A 22924-nucleotide genomic window follows, 5' to 3' on the forward strand; every position below is an offset into this window, starting at 1 on the left:
ATGCATTTCCAAAGTATCGAAAACAGCTAACGTTGTCCGGCATACGGCGGTCCCCTTTATTTCACAAAGCGTTCTGGTGAGTTTCTTGCCTGGATGGGTCAAAATGAATATAAAACCCACATCACCTATTGCATTTTCAGCCAAAAAAGACAGTTTTTGCAAAGGCTCTGCTAGCAGAGCAGACATCTGAAACAAAAGGCGGTCTCTGCTTGCGTGTGTCCGTACGCAGTGCTGGAAATTCTTGCGATCAGCATTTGCATCGCTAATTGTACATGCTTGGAATGCATGTCCCCTCCCTGCGCTTTGTATGGGAAGCAGTTAGCTTCCGAAATGCCCCCGAACTGCTGGCCCTAGCAGCCCCTCTTTAGACCGAGTGGTACGTTTTTATGTTATTTTCAGCACTTGATAATGGTGGCCTTTTCTGTTCTCAAATTTTGGTTTGAAAAATGATTATTTTTGCGAAATATTTCTAATGTATTTGCCAAAAGTAACCGGGCAACGACGGTTTGTTTCTTAGCTGCATAGTGAAGCACTCATGGCAGCCCTCAAGCTCTGAATGTGTGTAATGTAAAATGAATGCTTGTACTCACTTTGTGACACTTTTTAGTTTTTAAGGCTGCTGTAAAGGCTCCCTTATACAGTTTAGAAGCAAAAACCTGTTACAATTGTTTTCATTTACGAAGACTCCATAAAGTATGTCACAATTTCCATGCACGTGGGATTATTGAAGTACACACGTCTTCCTTTCGGTGTGTCATCGGCACCAGCGTTGTTCCAAAGGGAGATGGAGAACCTTTTCCGGGGGCTGCCACATGTTGTAGTATATTTCGATGACATCCATTTCACTGGCTCGAATGATGTAGAGCACCTTCGCAACCTCAGGGATGTCCTTTCTCAACTCCGTGGTGTTGGCCTTAAGTTGAAGCTCGACAAGTGCCATTTTTTCGTCGAACAAGTTGAATACCTTGGGCACATCATAAGCAAACAAGGGCTGTCTCCAAGTTTGAGCAAAAGTATCTGCCATCCTTCTTGCACCTGCACCCTGTGACGTCAAGGAACTCCAAAGTTTTTTAGGACTTGTGAACTTCTACAGTCGTTTTCTACCAAACCTTTCCGGACGCCTCCATCCTCTGCATTTGCTTTTCATGAACGAGAAGAAATGGGTGTGGGAAAAGGAGCAAGAAAACACATTCAGTGGAGTGAAGCAGTTAAAAGCATCAGCTCCAGTCCTAGTGCATTTTGACCCAAAAAAACCATTGTGTCTCAGTTCTGATGCCTCTACGTATGGGAATGGCGCAGTTTTGGCACACCGAGAATCTGATGGTCGAGAACTGCTCATTGCTTTTGCTTCCAGATGTTTGTCTCGTGAAGAGCTGTGCAGCCTGCCAATCTTACCTGCGTACACCGCAACGCATTCAGCATACACCATGGCCATTTCCTCAGAGAACCTGGTCAAGGCTTCACATAGACTTTGGGGGCCCATTCATTGGTCATACTTTCCTGGTCATTGTTGACGCCTACTCAGAATGGGTTGAAGTTTTCCCAGTGAGTTCAATGTCAGCGGATGTTGTTATCAACTCATTCTGAACAGCATTTGCACAGCATGGACTGCCGGACCTCATCGTGTCCGATAATGGACCTGCCTTTGCAAGTGAGCAATATTTGGAATTCTTGACACGTAATAGAATACGTCTTGCATGCTTGTACCTCCCTACCATTCAGCTTCGAATGGCATGGCAGAGCATGTCGTACAGACTGTCAAGAACAAGATCAAGAAGAGTGGATCATTTCAAACCCATATTTCACGGTTCTTATTACAGAACCATACCACATGAAATCACAGGCAGTGCGCCGTGTTAAATGCTCATGGGAAGGATGTTCAAGACACCTTTAGATGTTCTTCGCCCAAGTCTGCATAATTGAGTGCTGCTGAGACAGCTTAGACAGAAGCTGCAGGCCGATAAAGGATGCCATTCTTCTCCATTGCCAAATGTGGGTGACCACGTATTCACATAGAATTTTCAGCAGGGGCCACCGTGGATAGCTGCACGTGGTACAAGCACCACAGGCCAGTCAGCAGCTGCAGCCTCTCTCAGTGACGGTACTGTCTAACACAAGCTCGGTGACCACCTTCACCCTCAATCCCAAGAAGCCTCCCAGCCAACCGCTGGGCTCCTGTGACACAAGACGCTTTGCAGGCATCCAGAAACTGTGTGTGACACCAACCTTGCTTGAGCCAGCCTTGAGTGACACTAATGGCACAGAAGAGACGGCTATATACTTTCCTAAATCAGTGTGCAGCACGCGCATGCCCCGGTTGCGAAGAAGCTCTAGGAGCCGCAAGCTAGTGCAGCGCTACTCACCATAATGCTCTCCTTGAACAATCTAATGGGGGAGGACTGTTACAATGTTGTTCTCATTTCTAGTTTCGTTTTCATTCAGTCGTTCACGTGGCGCCACCAAGAGGCAGCGCCACGATCATGTGAGAATAAAAAGGGCACGGCACGGGCAGTGCATGTGTGTGGTTTGCACAGTGGAACACAGTGTGTATTCAGAGTGTAGCCATTGATGGCGACCGCCGAGCTTGTACGCCTCTCGGCAAGGGCCATCATGCTCGTAACAAAGCCTGTTGCTCAGTTACTTTTTGGAAACGGGGTATTGACTTCTATTACGGATGTCAACTCTCATTTTCACTGCTCTCTGTTGGCGTACTACTAGAAAAACGCCTTTTTACGGAGTGAAAATTTTTATTGTAGTTGGCCTTTAAGTGTCACCCGAATCTTTTTGGCTCATCCTCTTTAATTCAGAATTATCAACAGCTGACAATATTTTTGTTTCTGCAGAATCCAGTGGCATATGGTCATATAACAGTTTCTGTATGGGCGTGGGTTGGCATGCTGTGGCTGGGTTACTCTTGCTTTGCCCACTCGCTTCTCTGGTTGGTGGACAGCGCCTGTAGTCGTGGCCACACATCATATCTATGAAATGGAACGTGGCATGTCTGTTGTGGCACTGAGCCCAGCTATGACCACAGCAAAGCAAGCATTAAAAGCAGCCCAACACCGCATTGAAGCTTTGTGCTAAAGTTTGCGTTGAAAGTGCCTCAAACTTCATAGCGAGGTTAGCTGTGGGCTACATACATGAAGCTTCCTCAAAACCTGGGCCCGTTTGTGCTCGGTTGCTGACCCAAAAGACGTGGGTTCAATCCCGGCCACGGCTGTTGCATTTCTATGGAGGAGAGGTTTTAGAGACCCGTGTACTGTGCAATGTTAATGCACATTACAGAACCTCAAGTGATCGAAGTTTCTGGAGCTCTTCACTACGGTGTCCCCCCTCATAGCATGAGTCGCCTTGGGATGTTAAACCCCAATAAACCAATCCTAAACCATCTTCCGTTCAGTTCTTCTGTATAAAGATAGGTTGAGGTTATCTGTGCAGCTTCTTTTTACTTTCGAGCAATTAAGGCACCAATGGTAACCGTGCCAATGGCTTGGAGCAGGTGGCCAAGATTTCCTCAGCCAATTTTCACAAATTTACAAAGCACATGCCATATGACATATAACACATCAGCTCTCTCCTATCTAGAAGCACCTGAAAGCCAAAGATTGTATTGGCTAATAACATTGGCAGTGAAAGCTATGCAATGCACAGGTTCATGTGCAGTGGGCAGACTTAAAGCAGCACTGGCATTTGTGGCTGTTGCTTTGATTTTGTCAAAATCTGCTGTTGACCTCTGCATCGCTGCAGAGGAGGATGATACCACATTTCGGCACTAATTTTCACATGCCATAATGAAACATAACAGCAGTGGTGGTTTTTCTTTTCTGAAAGACATTAGAACCAACTGCGCTTAACAGTCAGTGCGTAATGTGTAAAAATGTATCGGAAAGTTTTTGGTGGAAATTAATGTGCCTTTGATTTGCAAAGTGCCACCCTGATCAACGCGAAGAACGCATACAGAGACAACTTGCGCTGTGCTCGAGAGAAAAGCTCCAAGAGGAAATTTTTTTTTCTTGCTACAAGCAGAATGAGACAAATATATGTGTGTGAGCTGGGAATGGATATGTCCCTCTTTAAAAGGAATTTACACTGTTTTGAAGATGCATTAAATAACACAAGCACACAGTGGCCATGTAAGTAAATATTCCCAAACTTGCATTGAAGGACGTTCTTTATTTCTTTTTTTTATTTATCTTTCAAACTGAATACAAAAAGCAATCACAAAAATTTGTTGAGCTAATAGCCGAAGCTAGTAGAGGCCGTTTACACTGTTATTTAAGCAACAGGATGCACGCAAAGAAGAGAGAGTTCCGAGCCATTTTAATTTCTAGTGGCACGGTATTCCATACTTTAGCCCCATTATACTCGATTAGGTGCTGTCAGTGGGTGTTTCAGGTTATAGGGTAGTTAAAATTTATATTGCTTGCATGCCTGGTATTCCTGTTAGGCAGCACAGAAATGTTTGAAGGAAGGCAATTGTTTCGTATAATAATATTTACAACCATCGCGGTTTTCATTTCATACAGCAAAGGAAACTGCAAAATCTGCAACCTATTGAACTAGGAAGTACTGGACTGATACCTGTTGGAGTATGTTATTATACACAGTGCTCTTTTCTGCAAAGAGAAAATTTGATCAATATAGGACCTGTATCTGGTAGCCCTCGATTCGCAGCAGTATATGTTAAATGGCAAGTTAGAGAAATTGTTTACTTAGAGAAAATTATATAATTTTTAGCACAGTTATGTCCAGAAACCCCCATGTGTTAAGTAGAATGTAACAAGCTGAAGCAAGCTTACAGCACAAAGTATCAGTGTGTTTCCACACAGCATGTCTAAAGAAATGCTGTGGGGAAATCCTTTTTACTGTGCATAATTAAGATTTTTTTCTTTTGCGCAGGTGCTGTTTGCTCTTTTGAACATTTTTTTTTCACCCAGTCTAGTTCAGTGCTGTGAAGTGTCACTGTGTGGCACTTAGGCGTTGTCATGTTTGTTTTTTGTTGTGTATAAGATGCTGTATGTAAAGTTCATATTTTTTTTGTCCAACTTATGCCGTTTGCAGCTTGTGCTACTGGAAGTAAAGTGTCCTAGAAACTTCTTATGTTGTTTCTTTGTGTTTTGCATATAGTATATGGAAACCATTTCATAGGCACATTTTTGTTTTGCATATACTCTGTGAAAAATTATACTCCATGTCGTTTTTTGTTTGTGTATCGCTATGTGAAAACTATGCAACTGTAGTAGGTGTAGACATTCTTTCCTGTATTTCCTGGTGGCAGAAAGAATAGGGCAATTCTGCGGCACCCTTCTTTTGATATCCTTAAGTGTGCAAACATTGATTTACTGCCCTAACGAGCAAGTAAAATAAAATGATCAGTACAGTGGGAGATTCAGTGGTTGCTGCGGCAAAATGGCTGTCATTACTGTAACACCGTGAAGGAAGCGTGTTCTGTTTGTTTGCCAATCCTCTCTTCATTGTGCAGGTCTTACGAGGAGGAGCAGCAGCTGCCCGACGATGGTGGGTGGACACCTTGTGGGGGGTTGCTGACTGGCAGCAACTTTCTCTCTCTTTTCTCTGTACTTGTGATAGGATATTGAGCAGAAAAAAAAAAAGTGGCACTTGTCGTGCATGGGTGGTTGTATGCAAAGCATGTATACTTGTGGGATGCTACCAGGGATAACTGTAGCCTCAGCTTTTGTTGAGTCGTAGCCTGTTCAGTCAATGTTTTACTGAGCACCTGTGAGACAGCGCAAGGGATGCTGATGCCAGTGGCTGCACCCTCATCTTAAAGCATGTGGCACAAGAGTAGTGTAGCTTGCGCTTCATGAAAGTCTGTGTTGAGCATCATTTTGTTTATTTGTTTATTTGATTCCTCAAGGGTCCCATGTCAAGATAATTGCACGAGGGAGTGGGCGTATTGCAAGGCAAAAAAAATGGCTGTGGTTTAGCTCTGGTTAAACCTGGAGTGACGAGATAGCTACATCTGGCCGAGTGGAACTCGCTCAGTCGAATTGCAAAGTCAGCCTTTCGCCGCTCCGTTTCGCTGGGCGTTCCTTCTTCATCTTCGTCCCTGGACGTGATTCACTCTTTCCCCCCTCTCCACTCCCCCTCCACTCAGTTTCGCCAGAGCGCCGCGCCACCGGCAGCTGCTCCGCACCACGTGACTAACAACGTGGCGGCACCGCCACACTGAAGGCTCGAAATGCTAGCGTAATGTAGCTATTGCTACAAAGAAATTCAATGAAAATCACGATGAATTGTTATCGATGAGCTGCTTGAATGTTACTGGGTCGACGATGGTGGCAACTTCAGTGGCCATTCCATTCCAGTCTTATGCTGTGCGCAGGAAGAATGACTGCTGAAAAGTTGTAGTATATAGGCTTGCACAGCTCATTTCTAGTAACACAATGCATTCATCATGGCTGTGTGAAACAGCATGTTCAATTTAATTTCTGCTTTTGTTCGTTACGTCTGGACGGTACACAGCACAGCATGGCTCAGAGAGTGATGACTAACTCCAGTAATAAGGTGGTTGAAATGGCCTAATATAAGCTTTGAAATTTTTGTTCAGCGAGCAGGAAGCAGGTTGTAGGTAATGTTTGCGACATCACAGATGCACTTTTAAGTATAAGAATTGCCTAAACTGGAATGATAAAAATGGTAAACTTTAAAATTGAATAGTGCCAAGCTTGTCCAAAATGATCTAGGGCAGAGAGAAAAATCTACATGAAAGTTTAATTCTAATAAGTGATCATTGAAATGAGCCTGAAGAACACACCATGAGCTAGTTGGTTGTTCATCACTACGAAAACAGCACAAACTTCACGAAGGACTCAGAAAGGGAAGACGAGACAGACATTGAACTAACAACTTCGAGGTGTCAGAGTAATAAGCCTTCAGTTGTTAGTTCAGCGTCTGCATTCCGTCTTCCCTTTCTGCGTCCTTCATGAAGTTTGTGCTGTTTTCACTCTGATAATTGAAAAATCACTAGAGTTGCCCTTCTAATGTGCCTGCCTAAAGCATCCCTGCCTCACCGTTTTCTCTCTTAGTTTTGTCATTGAGTATAAATTCGGTGATCGGAAACATAATTGGCTTCTTCTATCGAAATGCTGTTGTCTGTGCAGGTATATAATCGTAATAAGGGCGAGCAGACGGTGCTGGTTTGGCCACGGCTGCCGAAATACTGATGTGCCACTTTTACTTGTCAGGGGTTGAGGCAATGGAACCAAACAGTGCATTGTTTGTGCAGTGTTGGAGGTGGAGCGAAAGGCACAGGCATCGTATAACAGCCGGAAGCGGTTTTGGCTCAAACAAGACAAAGCAGAGGTACGTTGTCAATGCTTTATTGATTGCATTATTTTTTTTTTGCGTCAGTTGTTAGGGAATTAAAGAAAATTTTAGTTTTATATTGGTGGTAGCATTGCTTTGTTTGTTGTCTTTGAGGAGGTGCCATTTTATCGAGCTTTTTATTTAAATGTTTATTGACTTAACTTACTCTCTCACTCACTCACTGTCTCATTAATTTATTTATTAGTTATACCTACAACACTATACTGTAGTAAGGCATTATTGTAGTGGGGAGGGGCTTAGTTGTAAGAAATTGTACAAAGGGAGACCTTTCATTAACAAACTGTGACACTGTAAAAAACTGGCGTCCCACCGTGCAGCACAGCAGCTGAGATCCTTCTGACCCTGTTTTTGGTGCATGGTAGCCCGCAGCTGTTTTATGTGCCATAAAACCCAACACACCAACCACTAAGCATTACTCTAGGTGTTCCAGGGAAGGCAGTCACTAATCTTGAAGTATAGGTTTTTTTTTAAGTAAAGAGAATTAAGCTTTTTGCAACATGGTAATACCAGTGTTGGCAGACGTCAAAAAACGGGAATCATGTTAATTAGTAAAGGGATATTTAGCCAAATTCTAAAACAGTAGAACCCCACTATAGTGAACCCGGATATAGTAAAGTGAAACTGCGGTCCCATTTCGCCTCCCATAGACAAACTGTACATTTTTTTTTCGGTTATAGTAAGGATTTTTTTTTTCAAATAAAACGGCTATAGAAAAGAGAGCCTGGCCTTGGCGACGTACCTCCCGCGGAATGATGACAACGTGGTACGCGCGAGGCCGATATTCGGAGGTAAATGCATACCAAAGACAATAAAACGGCGCTCTTTGAGATAGCTTCACCACCAAAATTGACAGCTGTGAGGAGAAGCCAACTTAATCTTGGGGCCGTGAGGCGAAGCGTGCGGCGCGCACGAAAAAAAAAAAAGTAAGGCGGGCTATGAACGCAGAAAGAAGGAGGCGCGGGTCGCTCAAGACAAACTTCCTCAGAACATAAACAAAATCGAAAACGTGATAACATGAAATGAGATAACTGAAGATAAGTAATTAACACATAAAAAGACAGTAAGAGTAGTATATGGAACGTATTTGTGAGTTCCTTTCATAAACTAACACTGTGTTTAGTAAGTAGCCAGTGAATTTCCAGAGAGCATCCTCAGAGCCATACCATCACCAACAACTGATATAGTAAAGACCCTGATATAGTAAAGATTTTTTCTGGTCTGAGTCACTTTACTATAGAGGGGTTCTACTGTAGTTAACTTTTGAACTACTATAGTGATAGGCACCAGATTGCAATTAGAGATTTGCAGCCAGCCATTAGTAATAGCCATGTGAATTTTTAGAATTTCAAAAGCCTGATAACTCTCGCTGCTCCAGCACAACTAATATTGGCTACATCGTACCCAAATATGCGCGCTTTTGAAAAGCATGCAGGCAAAGCAACCCCTCCAGTGCTCGTAACTAGTCGAAATAGCCAAATCTTGTCGAGCCACAGCGCTGAGGGTAACCGCGTTCTCTAAATCATACTGATATGGCCGTTACTAATGGCCAGCTACAAATCTCTGATTGCAACCAGATGCCTGTCAGTAATATTTACAGTTAACTATTAGAATTTAGTTAATCACTTTACTAGTTCACGTGATTTACTTGTTTTTTGACGTTCACCAACACTGGTATTACCATGCTGCAAAAAGCTTCTCTTTACCTCAAACACCCTATTTTTAAAAAATTGCAATCGGCTTCCCAGGGACGCCTCATATATCAACAAATAATCGGGGAACATCGACAGCGGAGAGTAAGGGAAGAAATTAAAGGTATTGTTGCATGCCTCAATGAGCAGCAGAACACATCAGCGAATCTGATCATCACTAAGGAGCATCTGTGAACAATGCTCTCAGTTGTGCTTTTGATTTGAAGTGCAGCCATCACTTTGTTAGGGAGCTACTCCCAGTTGCTAACTGTGTTAGGAAAAAGAATTATTTAAAGCTATTATTATATGTGGTACTGGTACGGTCTAATTTTCTTGGTATGTATTGTCTCTCCTAGACGAAATTTGTTGCTGCTTCTTAACGAACAGTGTTCTACCTGTGCCAGTTTTATTTGTGTGTACCCTAATCAGAACCCACGTACATATGATGCGCATTTGTTTTAAACGGAATTCTTGAAAAAATGCACCGCCTCCGCACCCCAAGTACCACTGTGCTCGCACATAGTGGGTGTTTTAAGAAGTGCGAAACAATGGGGGTGCTCTGAGCAGGTTTCCAAGTTGGTTGATTTGTCTAAACCAGATTTCTGCTTCCTGCGGCCAAACAGCTCCCAAGTGTCTCGTGCTTTTCCATGAGATTATTTGTAATTTTGATTTAAAGGTGCATTCTGTCATGCAAGTATTTAACTAAATATGATCTATAAAACACTGTCGCATGTTTATGTATGCCTGGAGGCCCATAGCAGAAAGCGTGGAGAACTCGTTAGGGAAGAACTGTCTGCCAGATTTTGTGTGTACATTCAAGGCACCGCCAAGGCTTGAGATATGCATGTGGATTAACCCTGCCAGGCTGAACTTTTGCTCGAGTATGATGAGAACGTACGTGTTGTGAAATTTTGATCAGGTTTTTTTTCTGTGCATAGCGAACATTTTCTAACCTAGACCTCCTTATATTCAGGGCCCTTCGTTTTGGGTTCTTTTTCTTTTCGATGTGGGGGGTGTAGAAAACCGACCATATTTTTCTAGCTCAAATTTGGGTGAAAATTGGGTTACTCAGAAAAAAAATTTTACGTAGTTTGGGCTTTTTTGGTACACAAGACAGTATAATGGCAATGATTTGTTTTTCTGCTAGACACGAAATTTTCTTGTTTTGCTCAATATTTCATAAACAAAATGGAAATTGCAGATTCCAGTAAAAAGTTATTTACTAGTTAAGATTTTTTTATACCCTGTTACAAATATTCCATCGCATACTCTATCAGTCTCCCATGAGAGACTCCCGCGTCTGAGCAATACCACATCCTGCCATTATTTGTATTATGTGAAAACATTAAACATCATAGCGACGATTTTAAATGCGGAAGGTGTTGGGTCAGGGTGTTGTCAGCGTGGATGGTGCTTCCTAAGCGAAATTGATATACAACGTCTTGTCGGCACCCATGTTCTGGCCTCTCGTTTCTACATCGTCCTTTTCAAACTTGTCCTCAGATTCGTCCACCTCATAAGAACAAGAATTAAAAGAGGTTCAGGGTCCTTGATTGACCAAAGACACCCCTCTGCAATAAGCTTTAGATATCCACAAATTTTCTTGTGGTGTCTTGAGCTTTGTGAGCTGAAGACCAATATGGTCTAGAAGGCCGGCCCACTTTCAGGGAAAAATCGGGTTTGACCTGATTCTTAAGAAAGAAGTTCGGTGTGCAAAAACCAGGTAAAAGTGTGTTTTACATGAAAAACGAAGGGCTTTACTTACATTGCATAGCCTCTGCCAGCAAAATTATAATTTCCTGTGACAAAGCGTACTGCTTCCTTTTTTGCGCTTGTTCCATTTTATCTGTGAGGTTTCTTTTGTGTTGATCCCAAGTTATACATTCATATTCTAAGGCAGACATAATGTTAGTCAGGTATGTTTACTTTCAAGGATGACTGAGTGTGCTTAAAAATCACTTTGGTAAAAACAATAAGCTTTTTGCTGTAATTTAGTATGATTAGGCCAGTGAAGCACTTCAGTAAATGTAACTTCAATATATTTAACAGTTTCTGTAGTTCAAACCACATTATTTGTTTTACACGAGCTAAGGGAGGGCTTTTTTCATCCTTTCTTTTTGTAAACTGCACATAACATTTTTCAGTACTGAAAGTCATCTGCCATAGATTGCACCAGAGAGAGACTTTTTTGACTTTAGACTGCAAAATAGACACATCGTCAAGGAATTTGATTGGACAGTATACAGCACAGTCATTAGCGTATGGCCTGATGATGGTGGATGGAAGGTCTGCTGCTCAGTCATTTATTGACACTATTAGGCCTCAAAGTTTATTTACTAGACCAAGGTCATATACCGTCGCGCACTCCCCCATGCCGGTGTCCTTCGCATGCCGCAGTTCACGCACGTGTATGTCTCCACCGCGGCAGTCCTCCCCGCTCATACCAAGCACCACGCATGTCCAGTTCCTGCGCCCTTCCCCCAGGCCACCGCGTTGCCGTCCCCATCAGCTTGTTCCACAGTGCTCCACTTTGACACCTGCTCGCGGCACTGACACTGGCCCTCACAACACAAGGAATAAAAGTGCACTTTATAGATCTGATGTTACACTGTTCAGAACAACGTACTGTTTATGCAAGGGTAAACAATTGCTTATCCTCTCGAGATTATTATGAAAATGAAAGCTAACTAGGTGTGGCAATTTTTTTGCAAAAGAAGATTGTGCATATACTTGTTGATCAGTTTTTAAACTGGTTGCAAATATGTCTGGTGCAAATTAGTTTGCTATCTTGGGAGGTATGCTTCTAATAAAACATATCTAGGCACTATATGCTACGTATTGCTCAACCGAAGCAACGAGTCCGAGTTATCACAGCATTTGTTCTCTGAGCTCCTGAAATCTTTGTGCAGAAAACCGCACCGGGGTGATGACTAATACACAAGGGTGCACAAATGTGGCTTCTCATTTTAGTGATCAGTCTGGTGTGATTTTGTGTACGATGAACTACCAACTAGTCCCTGTTATTGCTCACCTGATCTTGATGCATCTATGCCCAGGGCTATAGCTTTTAGCGTAGTGCGGGTTCCCATCCGAGTTCATTTAGTTGTGTTGTGCATGATAAACCGGAGGGAAAACCGTGCTGACCAGGAGAAAAATGATATTTTCCTAGAAGTGCTTTACCTAGGTTAGAGTACAGGAAGTGTTCGAGCATATCTTACAGCAAGTGAAGGTTAAAAATACTGTACAATCACTTTCTTTAAATACTTGCATCACTTTGGATGCCAGTGATGGATGCCCAGGCGAAGACAAGACCTCTTGTCGAAACATTGGCAAGCAATCTGAGACTTTCCTTTCCCTTGTTCACTTTGTGATTATTCCAGTCTTAGGGCAGTTTTTGCATTTTGTTGTGTATTAGATAACTAAAAGAGGAGCAGCCTGTCTTGAACAATGCCTCGAAATGTAATCAGAAATTTTTTTCAGCTCCATGACCGAATGAGGATTAGCGCAGCTAGCTGACTGCAGCCATGAGTAAAGCATTTTGTATAATTTTCTTGGAAGCAATATGAGGCAGTCTGTAACTGTTGGCAGACGATGTGCTTAGGAGGTGACACCAGGGCCCTATTGTGTGTGTTCGTCGCCGTCTTGCATGAAGGAGGCCAGTTCAACAATTTGAAGAGCTTTGGTTATGGTCGGGGAGAACCTGGCACAGAGTGTTCTTGGCCTTCTTTCTGCCTCTGCGGAGGAATCCGAAAGCTTGCAGCAGATTTGCTTGCATGCATTGGTTCTAAAAGAGGTGTATTGAATGTGTTCTTCATGTGTTCATCGTGTGGTTTCTGCATGTGTGCAGAACTGCTCCAGAGCGTTGATATATGTGCGGACATGGAACCAGGCAGCCTCGGAGGCTCCAAGAGACCAAGGTGCGTTCGCATTTGTACGTCAACACCATAGCAAGCAAGAACGAGGCAGCTGTATTTCAGGGGTGGGGGACAAAACAGGAAGTTATCAGCTTAAGCTCCTTTATTGTGTACATGTATAGCTGAGAATAGGTAAGATTAAGGTTGTATTAGAACGCATACAAAAAACTAAAGATCCTAACAGTCTTTGAAACCAAGGAAAGCATAGGGAAACATTACTGTTGTGATTTATTCTTTATTGTCGCTGCAACAGTGGAAAAGTAATTGGGTGATCATTTCAGACAGAAGAAGATGTAACGAAGTATAAGAAAAGAGCTGAACCTGCTAATGAAGTTGTAGGGTCGCACAAACAACATATAGGTCGTTGGTTTGGCTCTCACTGGTGGCATGTCTTCTAGATTGGTAAATTATCTCTTGTCTCAAATGAATGCTTAGTAACTACTCTACTTGACAAGAGACAATAAAAGATAAATAATAGTAAGGTATTCTTCTGCTTTCGTTTGTTCTGGAGGCTGCGTCTTCCAGTAAATGAAGTTAGTTAGCTGTTGTCTCGCAGCCATCAATGCACCATATGTAACGGTTAAAACCCTTGTGTATCATGGGTAAACAAAAACACTGAAAGGTGCTACAGAACTGATGTGGCAAGTAACCTAGAGCATGACACTTAGCTCCTACTAGACCAGTGTCATGCTAATGATAGCGATTTTCTTATATGCAGCTCAACACTATAGTGCAGGGATAATTGCAGCAGTTGTGGCAAAACATCGTTACACCAAGCTTAGCTCAGCATATTGCAATGACTGGATGGTAAGCAATGCAGCTGCCCATACTGGGTACTGCTTCAGATGTCGTGTCAATGCCTTATACAGGTGGACAAAGGCTGAAGAGACGGTGTGCACGTCTCCCCTCCAAGCACAGTCCAGCAAAGATTTTGCGGCTGGATCAGGCTACTGGAACTGAGACGTCAGAAGGCAGTATGACTGCACCACAAGGGCACAAGCACCCAACAGCCCATGGTGAGATGCTTGCTTGGCCTGTTATATTGTCTCACCACTGAAATCATGTTCTTCCTCATGCTGCTACCAAAAATGTGCTGCTCATGCGTGCTGCTAACCCTGAGTGCACTTATATTCACGCCAAAATGGGGGCAAAGCTGCGTATGCATACCATATGCTCCTCTTTGCATGGGTCGCAATGTGGTTTGATGTTGTTTATAGGTTCTACATACCTGGCGCCTCCAACTTTGCTCAGACTGTGGGACATAGGTAACAGACGTGTTGTCACTCAGTATGGGTTTTCCTGTTTGTTCCGCAAGTACGCTGCAGGAGAGAGGACGTGCAGATTGTACGCTGGATTCGTGTGAATGCTCGACGTCCAGACCGACTGACAGATGCTTGGTCACGTGTCGCAATAACCGCGCTGACGCGCGCGGGCCATACGCGATTCGGTCCGCTTGTCTGAACCCACCTTAAGGGCCATCGGGGTATCTTGTCTTCACATTACATGCCTTGCCCAAGCCCATTTCTTCCTCTTGATTTTGACTAGGATGTCATTAACCTGCGTTTGTTCCCTCACCCAATCTGCCCACTTCCAGCTTAACGTTACACCTATCGTTCTTCTTCAGTTTGGTGTGCTGTCCTCAACTTAAACTAAACCGTTCTCGCTAGCCTCCACGCTTCTCCCCATAGGTTTTTGCCTCGATTTTCACGAGAACCAAAAAAGGGAAAAAATTCCAGCAAAATCCAACCACACTATTCAAGCCAAGAAAGGCTGTACCATGGGAAATTTATTTTGATATCATCGAACAAGAACAAAGCTTCTTCCCAGGCCAAGTAGTATGAGAGGATTTTTTTTATTTTTTGTTCTACGATTATCTGTGTCTGAAATGAACGAGGTAGAATGGTGAATTTTTTTCATACATATGTTGGTTGGTCACTAATTTTCGTCTGTGTTCACTTTCACTCACGTTTTCCCCCTACATTTCGTTGTGTTTAGTATGGGAGAATGCACTTTGCTTTGTTAATTTACTTGCAGGTGACGGTGCCTCTGATGAGAGAAGCATGCTGATCAACATGAGAGCAGAAATGGGGGATCGCCGGTCGCTCACTCCCTTGCCTCCATCTCCTCCACATGGTGGGGAGGAAAGCAAAGTTGACCAATTTGAGGTCACCTTACCAGACCTGCCCTCCATATCCCTATGGCTGCCCTGGTCACTGCAGTCAGTGGCCTCTCCACCAGAGCCAGAGACCTCTTCACCAGAGCCAGTGCCGGAGTCTACTCCTCCTCCAGGACCATCCCAACCCACACGTCTGTTGGAGGCTTGTGTGCAGGTATCTCGGGAGGAGCAGCTGGAGCCTGCTACTCTGGAGGAACCTGTGGTGCCTTTGGCTTCCTTCGAACTGCCACAGGATGCGGCTGAGGGGCAGGAGCATGGCAAAGAGCAAATGGCATTTGCATCCATCTCTGTACCAGAGCCAGGGCTAGTGCTGGAAGTAACTTCAGAACCACCCCAACCCAAAAGACTGTCAGAGGCTCACATGCAGGAATCTCTGGATGAGCAGCAGGATCTTGCAATGAGAGATGTTAAGGAACTTGTGGCACTTTCAGTTTCTTCCAAACTGCCACACGAGACTGCAGGGATGCTGGAGCACGTCAACGACACAATGGCGCTTGCATCTGTCTCTGTACCAGACCTAAGGCCTGTGCCAGAGCTGACTCCTACTTCAGAACCACCCCAACCCACACAGCCGTCGGGGGCTAGTGTGCAGGAATATCTGGAGGAGCAGCTGGAGCCTTTTACTTCCTCCAAACTGGAGCAGCAGAATCTTGCAATGGAAGCTGCGAGAGAACTAATGGTGACTTCAGGATCCTTTGAGCTGCCCCAGGAAACAGCAATGCAGCTGGAGCATGCTGAAGAGGCAATGGCGCCTGTAGCTATATCTGCACTGAACCCAGGCCTTTTGCCGGAGGTGTCACCTCTTTCAGAAGCATCTGAATCCAGACATGTATTGGTAGCTAGCACGCAGGCATCTCTGTCAGAAGAGCTGAAGTCTGCTGCTGTCTCCAAGATGGAGTTGCAGGCCCCTGTAATGGAAGCTGTGGAGGAACTTACGATGACTTCAGCTTCCTCCAAACTACCACAGGATATTGCAGGGATGTTGGAGCACGTTGCAGGACCGATGGCGCTTGGGGCTATCTCTGTGCAGGAGACAGGACTGGACGTGCCTGCTCGGTCAGAACCACCACAGACAGCTTGGCCACCAGACCTTTTTATGCTAAGTCAGGTGGCAGAATCTGCCGCTCGCTGTGAACTGAAGCAGCAAAATCTTGGTCAGGAGGGGCCAGTGACGGCTCTGCCGGCTTCCCCCGAGCTTGCTCCGGCCTCTGTCCTCGAGTCCGTGGCACTTGCAGCTTCATCTGAGCCAGTGCAGCCAACCACAACGGCGCTGCTGCCTCAACTGGCCGAGTCTGGCCTGTCACCGCATCCAGAGGCTGTATTTGAATCAGAGCGTAAGTATTTCTGATTTCTTGTGCAGGTTGCAGAACCATGCGTACATTGTGAATGACCTGATGCATGGCTTCACTTTGCAGCTCGTACTGTAAAATTTGGGTGAGAACACTGGATGGCAGGGACACAGTGCAGGCTTTCAATGTGTGTTGGAACAATATGGCTGCATTATATCAAGCTGTCAAAGGACTGTTATCATGCCATCACAAGTAACTAGGTGACAGCATGAACTTTTATTCATGAGCAGTAACTGCGAAGCATCGCAATCTGATGCTTGTTGCTTGGATGAAGGTGACATGTTTCGTAATTGGGCTAAACGGCAGTCACAGCCTGCTACCATCATGATTAAAAATAATTTGATTTGGTCTCTTTAATTTTTAAGTGTGTGTGCGCGCGTGTGTGCGAGAGAAAGAGAGAGCATGACACTTAGCTCCTACTAGACCAATGTCATGCTAATCATAGCAATATGCAGCTCAACACCATAGTGCAGGGATAATTGCGGCAGTTGTGGAAAAACATCGTTACGCCGACCTTAGCTCAGCATATTGCAATGACTAGATGGTGGACAGCTACCCATACTGGGTTAAAACAGATCCTTGGGCGAGTTGGTAACTCATTATAACCAGAACAGCGCTCACTAAGACACGGACACGAAGGGAGACACGACACACACGAGCGCTGACTTTCAACTGGTGTTTATTGTTTGGAACGAGGCATGTATACAGTTCCAACAACACAAGGAAACCAAACCATCCATTCATAGATTCATAGTTAATTCATGCTGCTGCTTCAGATGGTACTGCTTCAGAGGTACTGCTTCAGATGTCGTGTCAATGCCTTATACAGGCAGACCATGGGTGAAGAGACGGATTAGACGTCCCCTCTCCGAGCACAGTCCAGCAACGATTTCGTGGCCGGATCAGACTACTGGAACTGAGACGCCAGAAGGCAGCATGACTGCAACACAAGGGCACAAGCACCCAACAGCCCATGGTGAGTTGCTTGCTTGACCTGTTATATTGTCTCACCACTGAAATCACGTTCTTCCTCGTGCTACTACCAACAATGTGCTGCTCATGCTTGCTGCTAACCCTGAGTGCACTTATATTCACGCCAAAATTGGGGCAAAGCTGCGTATGCCTATCATATGCTGCTCCTGTTTGCGTAGGTCGCAATATGGTTTGATGTTGTTTATAGGTTCTACATACCTGGCGCCTCCAACTTTGCCCAGACTTTAGGACATAGGTGACAGACGTTTTGTCACCCAGTATGGGTTTTCCTGTTTGTTCTGCTAGGATGCTGAAAAGCCTCTCGAAGTGTTGCCGAGGTGGCCGTTTCATCATAAAACCTTTTTAACAATGGCAAATCCGAGGGAGCACCTTTTTTTTTGTCGTACTACAAGTGGTGACTGCAGTCAGCAATTATTACCAGTCCGAACTGAAGGGGATCAGTGCCGCCAGATTCTGCAGTAACTAAGAGCAGCTGGTGAAGGCGAGACACCAGTGGCGGTAAATAACCACAGCTGCTACCTGCAGAGCGGGAATGGTCTACTCTTGCAATACGTTCTTGCAGTTGACCGCAGACAGGGGCAGTCCTTCCTTGCATACATTTACGACACGTGTCATGACACAATGTATATGAGAAGCTTAGACATGTATCTATGTGGCTGCTGGTTGGAATGCTTTTGCCATAGCGTATATCCCATAACCGGTCTGGAGTGCCATACAGTTAGGGCCTTGGTATTGAGGTGGTCACTTGAAGCAAGGCATCTTGCAGCTTGTTTCAAAGACTTGCATTCTTTCATATGTGTGTATATGTAGCACAGCCCATTGGCAACTACAAGAGGTCTAAGGAAATGGAAGATGGAAGTTTAGAGCTGTCCGAAAAAACGTAAATCACAGTCACAGCATATGCCTTCAGGCAGCACTTTTTTCTGTCCTTTTTTTTTCCAGGCAAAACTAGCCAGTACCTCACTTGAACATTACATGTTTATGATAAAGCAAGTCATTTTGCTTAATCCTAACAAAGTCACGTCCCTTTGTCATTTACGTAGGTGGCCCCAGTCTCCGTGTCTGTATGTTTCCATTTATAGCCCTGTTGATATAAGCATTTTTTTCACAAAGTTCGAAGAATAACTCATATGCGAGGGAGAAACATAGTAGCTGATCGACATTGGAACATAGTGCTAAAATGTAAGATAATTGAAAACAGCCTATATAAGCATTAAACTGAATTCTGTAGAGCCTTGATCCCTTGACTGTCACGACAGCTAGATGGCATACGGTGACCAGGGACCATACTCTGTAACAATCCACTTCTCAACTTTATTATTTTTTTCATCTACAGTTAGTATACCGCTGCAACTTAATTGTGACAGCATCATTGACAGGTTAACAAACCATGTGATTCACGGGCTCCAGTATGGATGGCAGAGCTGGCCAATCCATGGAGACAAAGGAATGAATAGAGAAAAGAGTTCTTGCAAAACGCGAGAAACATGGATTAAGGTGATATGTGGAAAAGTAATTGGGTGATCATTTCAGACAGAAGAAGATGTAACGAAGTATAAGAAAAGAGCTGAACCTGCTAATGAAGTAGTAGGGTCGCACAAACAACATATAGGTCGTTTTTTTGGCTCTCACTGGTGGCATGTCTTCTAGATTGGTAAATTATCTCTTGTCTCAAATGAATGCTTAGTAACTACTCTACTTGACAAGAGACAATAAAAGATAAATAATAGTAAGGTATTTTTCTGCTTTCGTTTGTTCTGGAGGCTGCGCCTTCCAGTAAATGAAGTTAGCTGTTGTCTCGCAGCCATCAATGCACCATATGTAACGGTTAAAACCCTTGTGTATCATGGGTAAACAAAAACACTGAAAGGTGCTACAGAACTGATGTGGCAAGTAACCTAGAGCATGACACTTAGCTCCTACTAGACCAGTGTCATGCTAATGATAGCGATTTTCTTATATGCAGCTCAACACTATAGTGCAGGGATAATTGCAGCAGTTGTGGCAAAACATCGTTACACCAAGCTTAGCTCAGCATATTGCAATGACTGGATGGTGGGCAATGCAGCTGCCCATACTGGGTACTGCTTCAGATGTCGTGTCAATGCCTTATACAGGTGGACAAAGGCTGAAGAGACGGTGTGCACGTCTCCCCTCCAAGCACAGTCCAGCAAAGATTTTGCGGCTGGATCAGGCTACTGGAACTGAGACGTCAGAAGGCAGTATGACTGCACCACAAGGGCACAAGCACCCAACAGCCCATGGTGAGATGCTTGCTTGGCCTGTTATATTGTCTCACCACTGAAATCATGTTCTTCCTCATGCTGCTACCAAAAATGTGCTGCTCATGCGTGCTGCTAACCCTGAGTGCACTTATATTCACGCCAAAATGGGGGCAAAGCTGCGTATGCATACCATATGCTCCTCTTTGCATGGGTCGCAATGTGGTTTGATGTTGTTTATAGGTTCTACATACCTGGCGCCTCCAACTTTGCTCAGACTGTGGGACATAGGTAACAGACGTGTTGTCACTCAGTATGGGTTTTCCTGTTTGTTCCGCAAGCACGCTGCAGGAGAGAGGACGTGCAGATTGTACGCTGGATTCGTGTGAATGCTCGACGTCCAGACCGACTGACAGATGCTTGGTCACGTGTCGCAATAACCGCGCTGACGCGCGCGGGCCATACGCGATTCGGTCCGCTTGTCTGAACCCACCTTAAGGGCCATCGGGGTATCTTGTCTTCACATTACATGCCTTGCCCAAGCCCATTTCTTTCTCTTGATTTTGACTAGGATGTCATTAACCTGCGTTTGTTCCCTCACCCAATCTGCCCACTTCCAGCTTAACGTTACACCTATCGTTCTTCTTCAGTTTGGTGTGCTGTCCTCAACTTAAACTAAACCGTTCTCGCTAGCCTCCACGCTTCTCCCCATAGGTTTTTGCCTCGATTTTCACGAGAACCAAAAAAGGGAAAAAATTCCAGCAAAATCCAACCACACTATTCAATCCAAGAAAGGCTGTACCATGGGAAATTTATTTTGATATCATCGAACAAGAACAAAGCTTCTTCCCAGGCCAAGTATATGAGAGGATTTTTTTTATTTTTTGTTCTACGATTATTTGTGTCTCAAATGAACGAGGTAGAATGGTGAATTTTTTTCATACATATGTTGGTTGGTCACTAATTTTCGTCTGTGTTCACTTTCACTCACGTTTTCCCCCTACATTTCGTTGTGTTTAGTATGGGAGAATGCACTTTGCTTTGTTAATTTACTTGCAGGTGACGGTGCCTCTGATGAGAGAAGCATGCTGATCAACATGAGAGCAGAAATGGGGGATCGCCGGTCGCTCACTCCCTTGCCTCCATCTCCTCCACATGGTGGGGAGGAAAACAAAGTTGACCAATTTGAGGTCACCTTACCAGACCTGCCCTCCATATCCCTATGGCTGCCCTGGTCACTGCAGTCAGTGGCCTCTCCACCAGAGCCAGAGACCTCTTCACCAGAGCCAGTGCCGGAGTCTACTCCTCCTCCAGGACCATCCCAACCCACACGTCTGTTGGAGGCTTGTGTGCAGGTATCTCGGGAGGAGCAGCTGGAGCCTGCTACTCTGGAGGAACCTGTGGTGCCTTTGGCTTCCTTCGAACTGCCACAGGATGCGGCTGAGGGGCAGGAGCATGGCAAAGAGCAAATGGCATTTGCATCCATCTCTGTACCAGAGCCAGGGCTAGTGCTGGAAGTAACTTCAGAACCACCCCAACCCAAAAGACTGTCAGAGGCTCACATGCAGGAATCTCTGGATGAGCAGCAGGATCTTGCAATGAGAGATGTTAAGGAACTTGTGGCACTTTCAGTTTCTTCCAAACTGCCACACGAGACTGCAGGGATGCTGGAGCACGTCAACGACACAATGGCGCTTGCATCTGTCTCTGTACCAGACCTAAGGCCTGTGCCAGAGCTGACTCCTACTTCAGAACCACCCCAACCCACACAGCCGTCGGGGGCTAGTGTGCAGGAATATCTGGAGGAGCAGCTGGAGCCTTTTACTTCCTCCAAACTGGAGCAGCAGAATCTTGCAATGGAAGCTGCGAGAGAACTAATGGTGACTTCAGGATCCTTTGAGCTGCCCCAGGAAACAGCAATGCAGCTGGAGCATGCTGAAGAGGCAATGGCGCCTGTAGCTATATCTGCACTGAACCCAGGCCTTTTGCCGGAGGTGTCACCTCTTTCAGAAGCATCTGAATCCAGACATGTATTGGTAGCTAGCACGCAGGCATCTCTGTCAGAAGAGCTGAAGTCTGCTGCTGTCTCCAAGATGGAGTTGCAGGCCCCTGTAATGGAAGCTGTGGAGGAACTTACGATGACTTCAGCTTCCTCCAAACTACCACAGGATATTGCAGGGATGTTGGAGCACGTTGCAGGACCGATGGCGCTTGGGGCTATCTCTGTGCAGGAGACAGGACTGGACGTGCCTGCTCGGTCAGAACCACCACAGACAGCTTGGCCACCAGACCTTTTTATGCTAAGTCAGGTGGCAGAATCTGCCGCTCGCTGTGAACTGAAGCAGCAAAATCTTGGTCAGGAGGGGCCAGTGACGGCTCTGCCGGCTTCCCCCGAGCTTGCTCCGGCCTCTGTCCTCGAGTCCGTGGCACTTGCAGCTTCATCTGAGCCAGTGCAGCCAACCACAACGGCGCTGCTGCCTCAACTGGCCGAGTCTGGCCTGTCACCGCATCCAGAGGCTGTATTTGAATCAGAGCGTAAGTATTTCTGATTTCTTGTGCAGGTTGCAGAACCATGCGTACATTGTGAATGACCTGATGCATGGCTTCACTTTGCAGCTCGTACTGTAAAATTTGGGTGAGAACACTGGATGGCAGGGACACAGTGCAGGCTTTCAATGTGTGTTGGAACAATATGGCTGCATTATATCAAGCTGTCAAAGGACTGTTATCATGCCATCACAAGTAACTAGGTGACAGCATGAACTTTTATTCATGAGCAGTAACTGCGAAGCATCGCAATCTGATGCTTGTTGCTTGGATGAAGGTGACATGTTTCGTAATTGGGCTAAACGGCAGTCACAGCCTGCTACCATCATGATTAAAAATAATTTGATTTGGTCTCTTTAATTTTTAAGTGTGTGTGCGCGCGTGTGTGCGAGAGAAAGAGAGAGCATGACACTTAGCTCCTACTAGACCAATGTCATGCTAATCATAGCAATATGCAGCTCAACACCATAGTGCAGGGATAATTGCGGCAGTTGTGGAAAAACATCGTTACGCCGACCTTAGCTCAGCATATTGCAATGACTAGATGGTGGACAGCTACCCATACTGGGTTAAAACAGATCCTTGGGCGAGTTGGTAACTCATTATAACCAGAACAGCGCTCACTAAGACACGGACACGAAGGGAGACACGACACACACGAGCGCTGACTTTCAACTGGTGTTTA

At 45.0% G+C, this 22924-nt stretch overlaps 2 protein-coding genes across 2 annotated transcripts in view; both read left to right on the forward strand.

Annotated features, from left to right (window-relative positions):
* The window catches only part of LOC144111885 (uncharacterized), a 35378-nt gene extending 17024 nt beyond the window's left edge, over positions 1–18354 (forward strand). The window contains exons 6-12 of the mRNA XM_077644912.1: positions 5483–5517; positions 7250–7326; positions 12886–12955; positions 13822–13968; positions 14987–16462; positions 17307–17453; positions 18281–18354. Of these exons, the coding sequence (XP_077501038.1) occupies positions 5483–5517; positions 7250–7326; positions 12886–12955; positions 13822–13968; positions 14987–16462; positions 17307–17453; positions 18281–18354 (2026 nt within the window). The remainder of the gene's footprint in view (positions 1–5482; positions 5518–7249; positions 7327–12885; positions 12956–13821; positions 13969–14986; positions 16463–17306; positions 17454–18280) is intronic.
* Positions 18355–20914: 2560 nt separating this feature from the next.
* The window catches only part of LOC144111886 (uncharacterized), a 41604-nt gene continuing 39594 nt past the window's right edge, over positions 20915–22924 (forward strand). Inside the window, exons 1-2 of the mRNA XM_077644913.1 lie at positions 20915–20935; positions 21048–22227. Of these exons, the coding sequence (XP_077501039.1) occupies positions 20915–20935; positions 21048–22227 (1201 nt within the window). The remainder of the gene's footprint in view (positions 20936–21047; positions 22228–22924) is intronic.

Source organism: Amblyomma americanum, unplaced genomic scaffold (assembly GCF_052857255.1).
Source record: "Amblyomma americanum isolate KBUSLIRL-KWMA unplaced genomic scaffold, ASM5285725v1 scaffold_12, whole genome shotgun sequence".
NCBI lineage: Eukaryota > Metazoa > Arthropoda > Arachnida > Ixodida > Ixodidae > Amblyomma > Amblyomma americanum.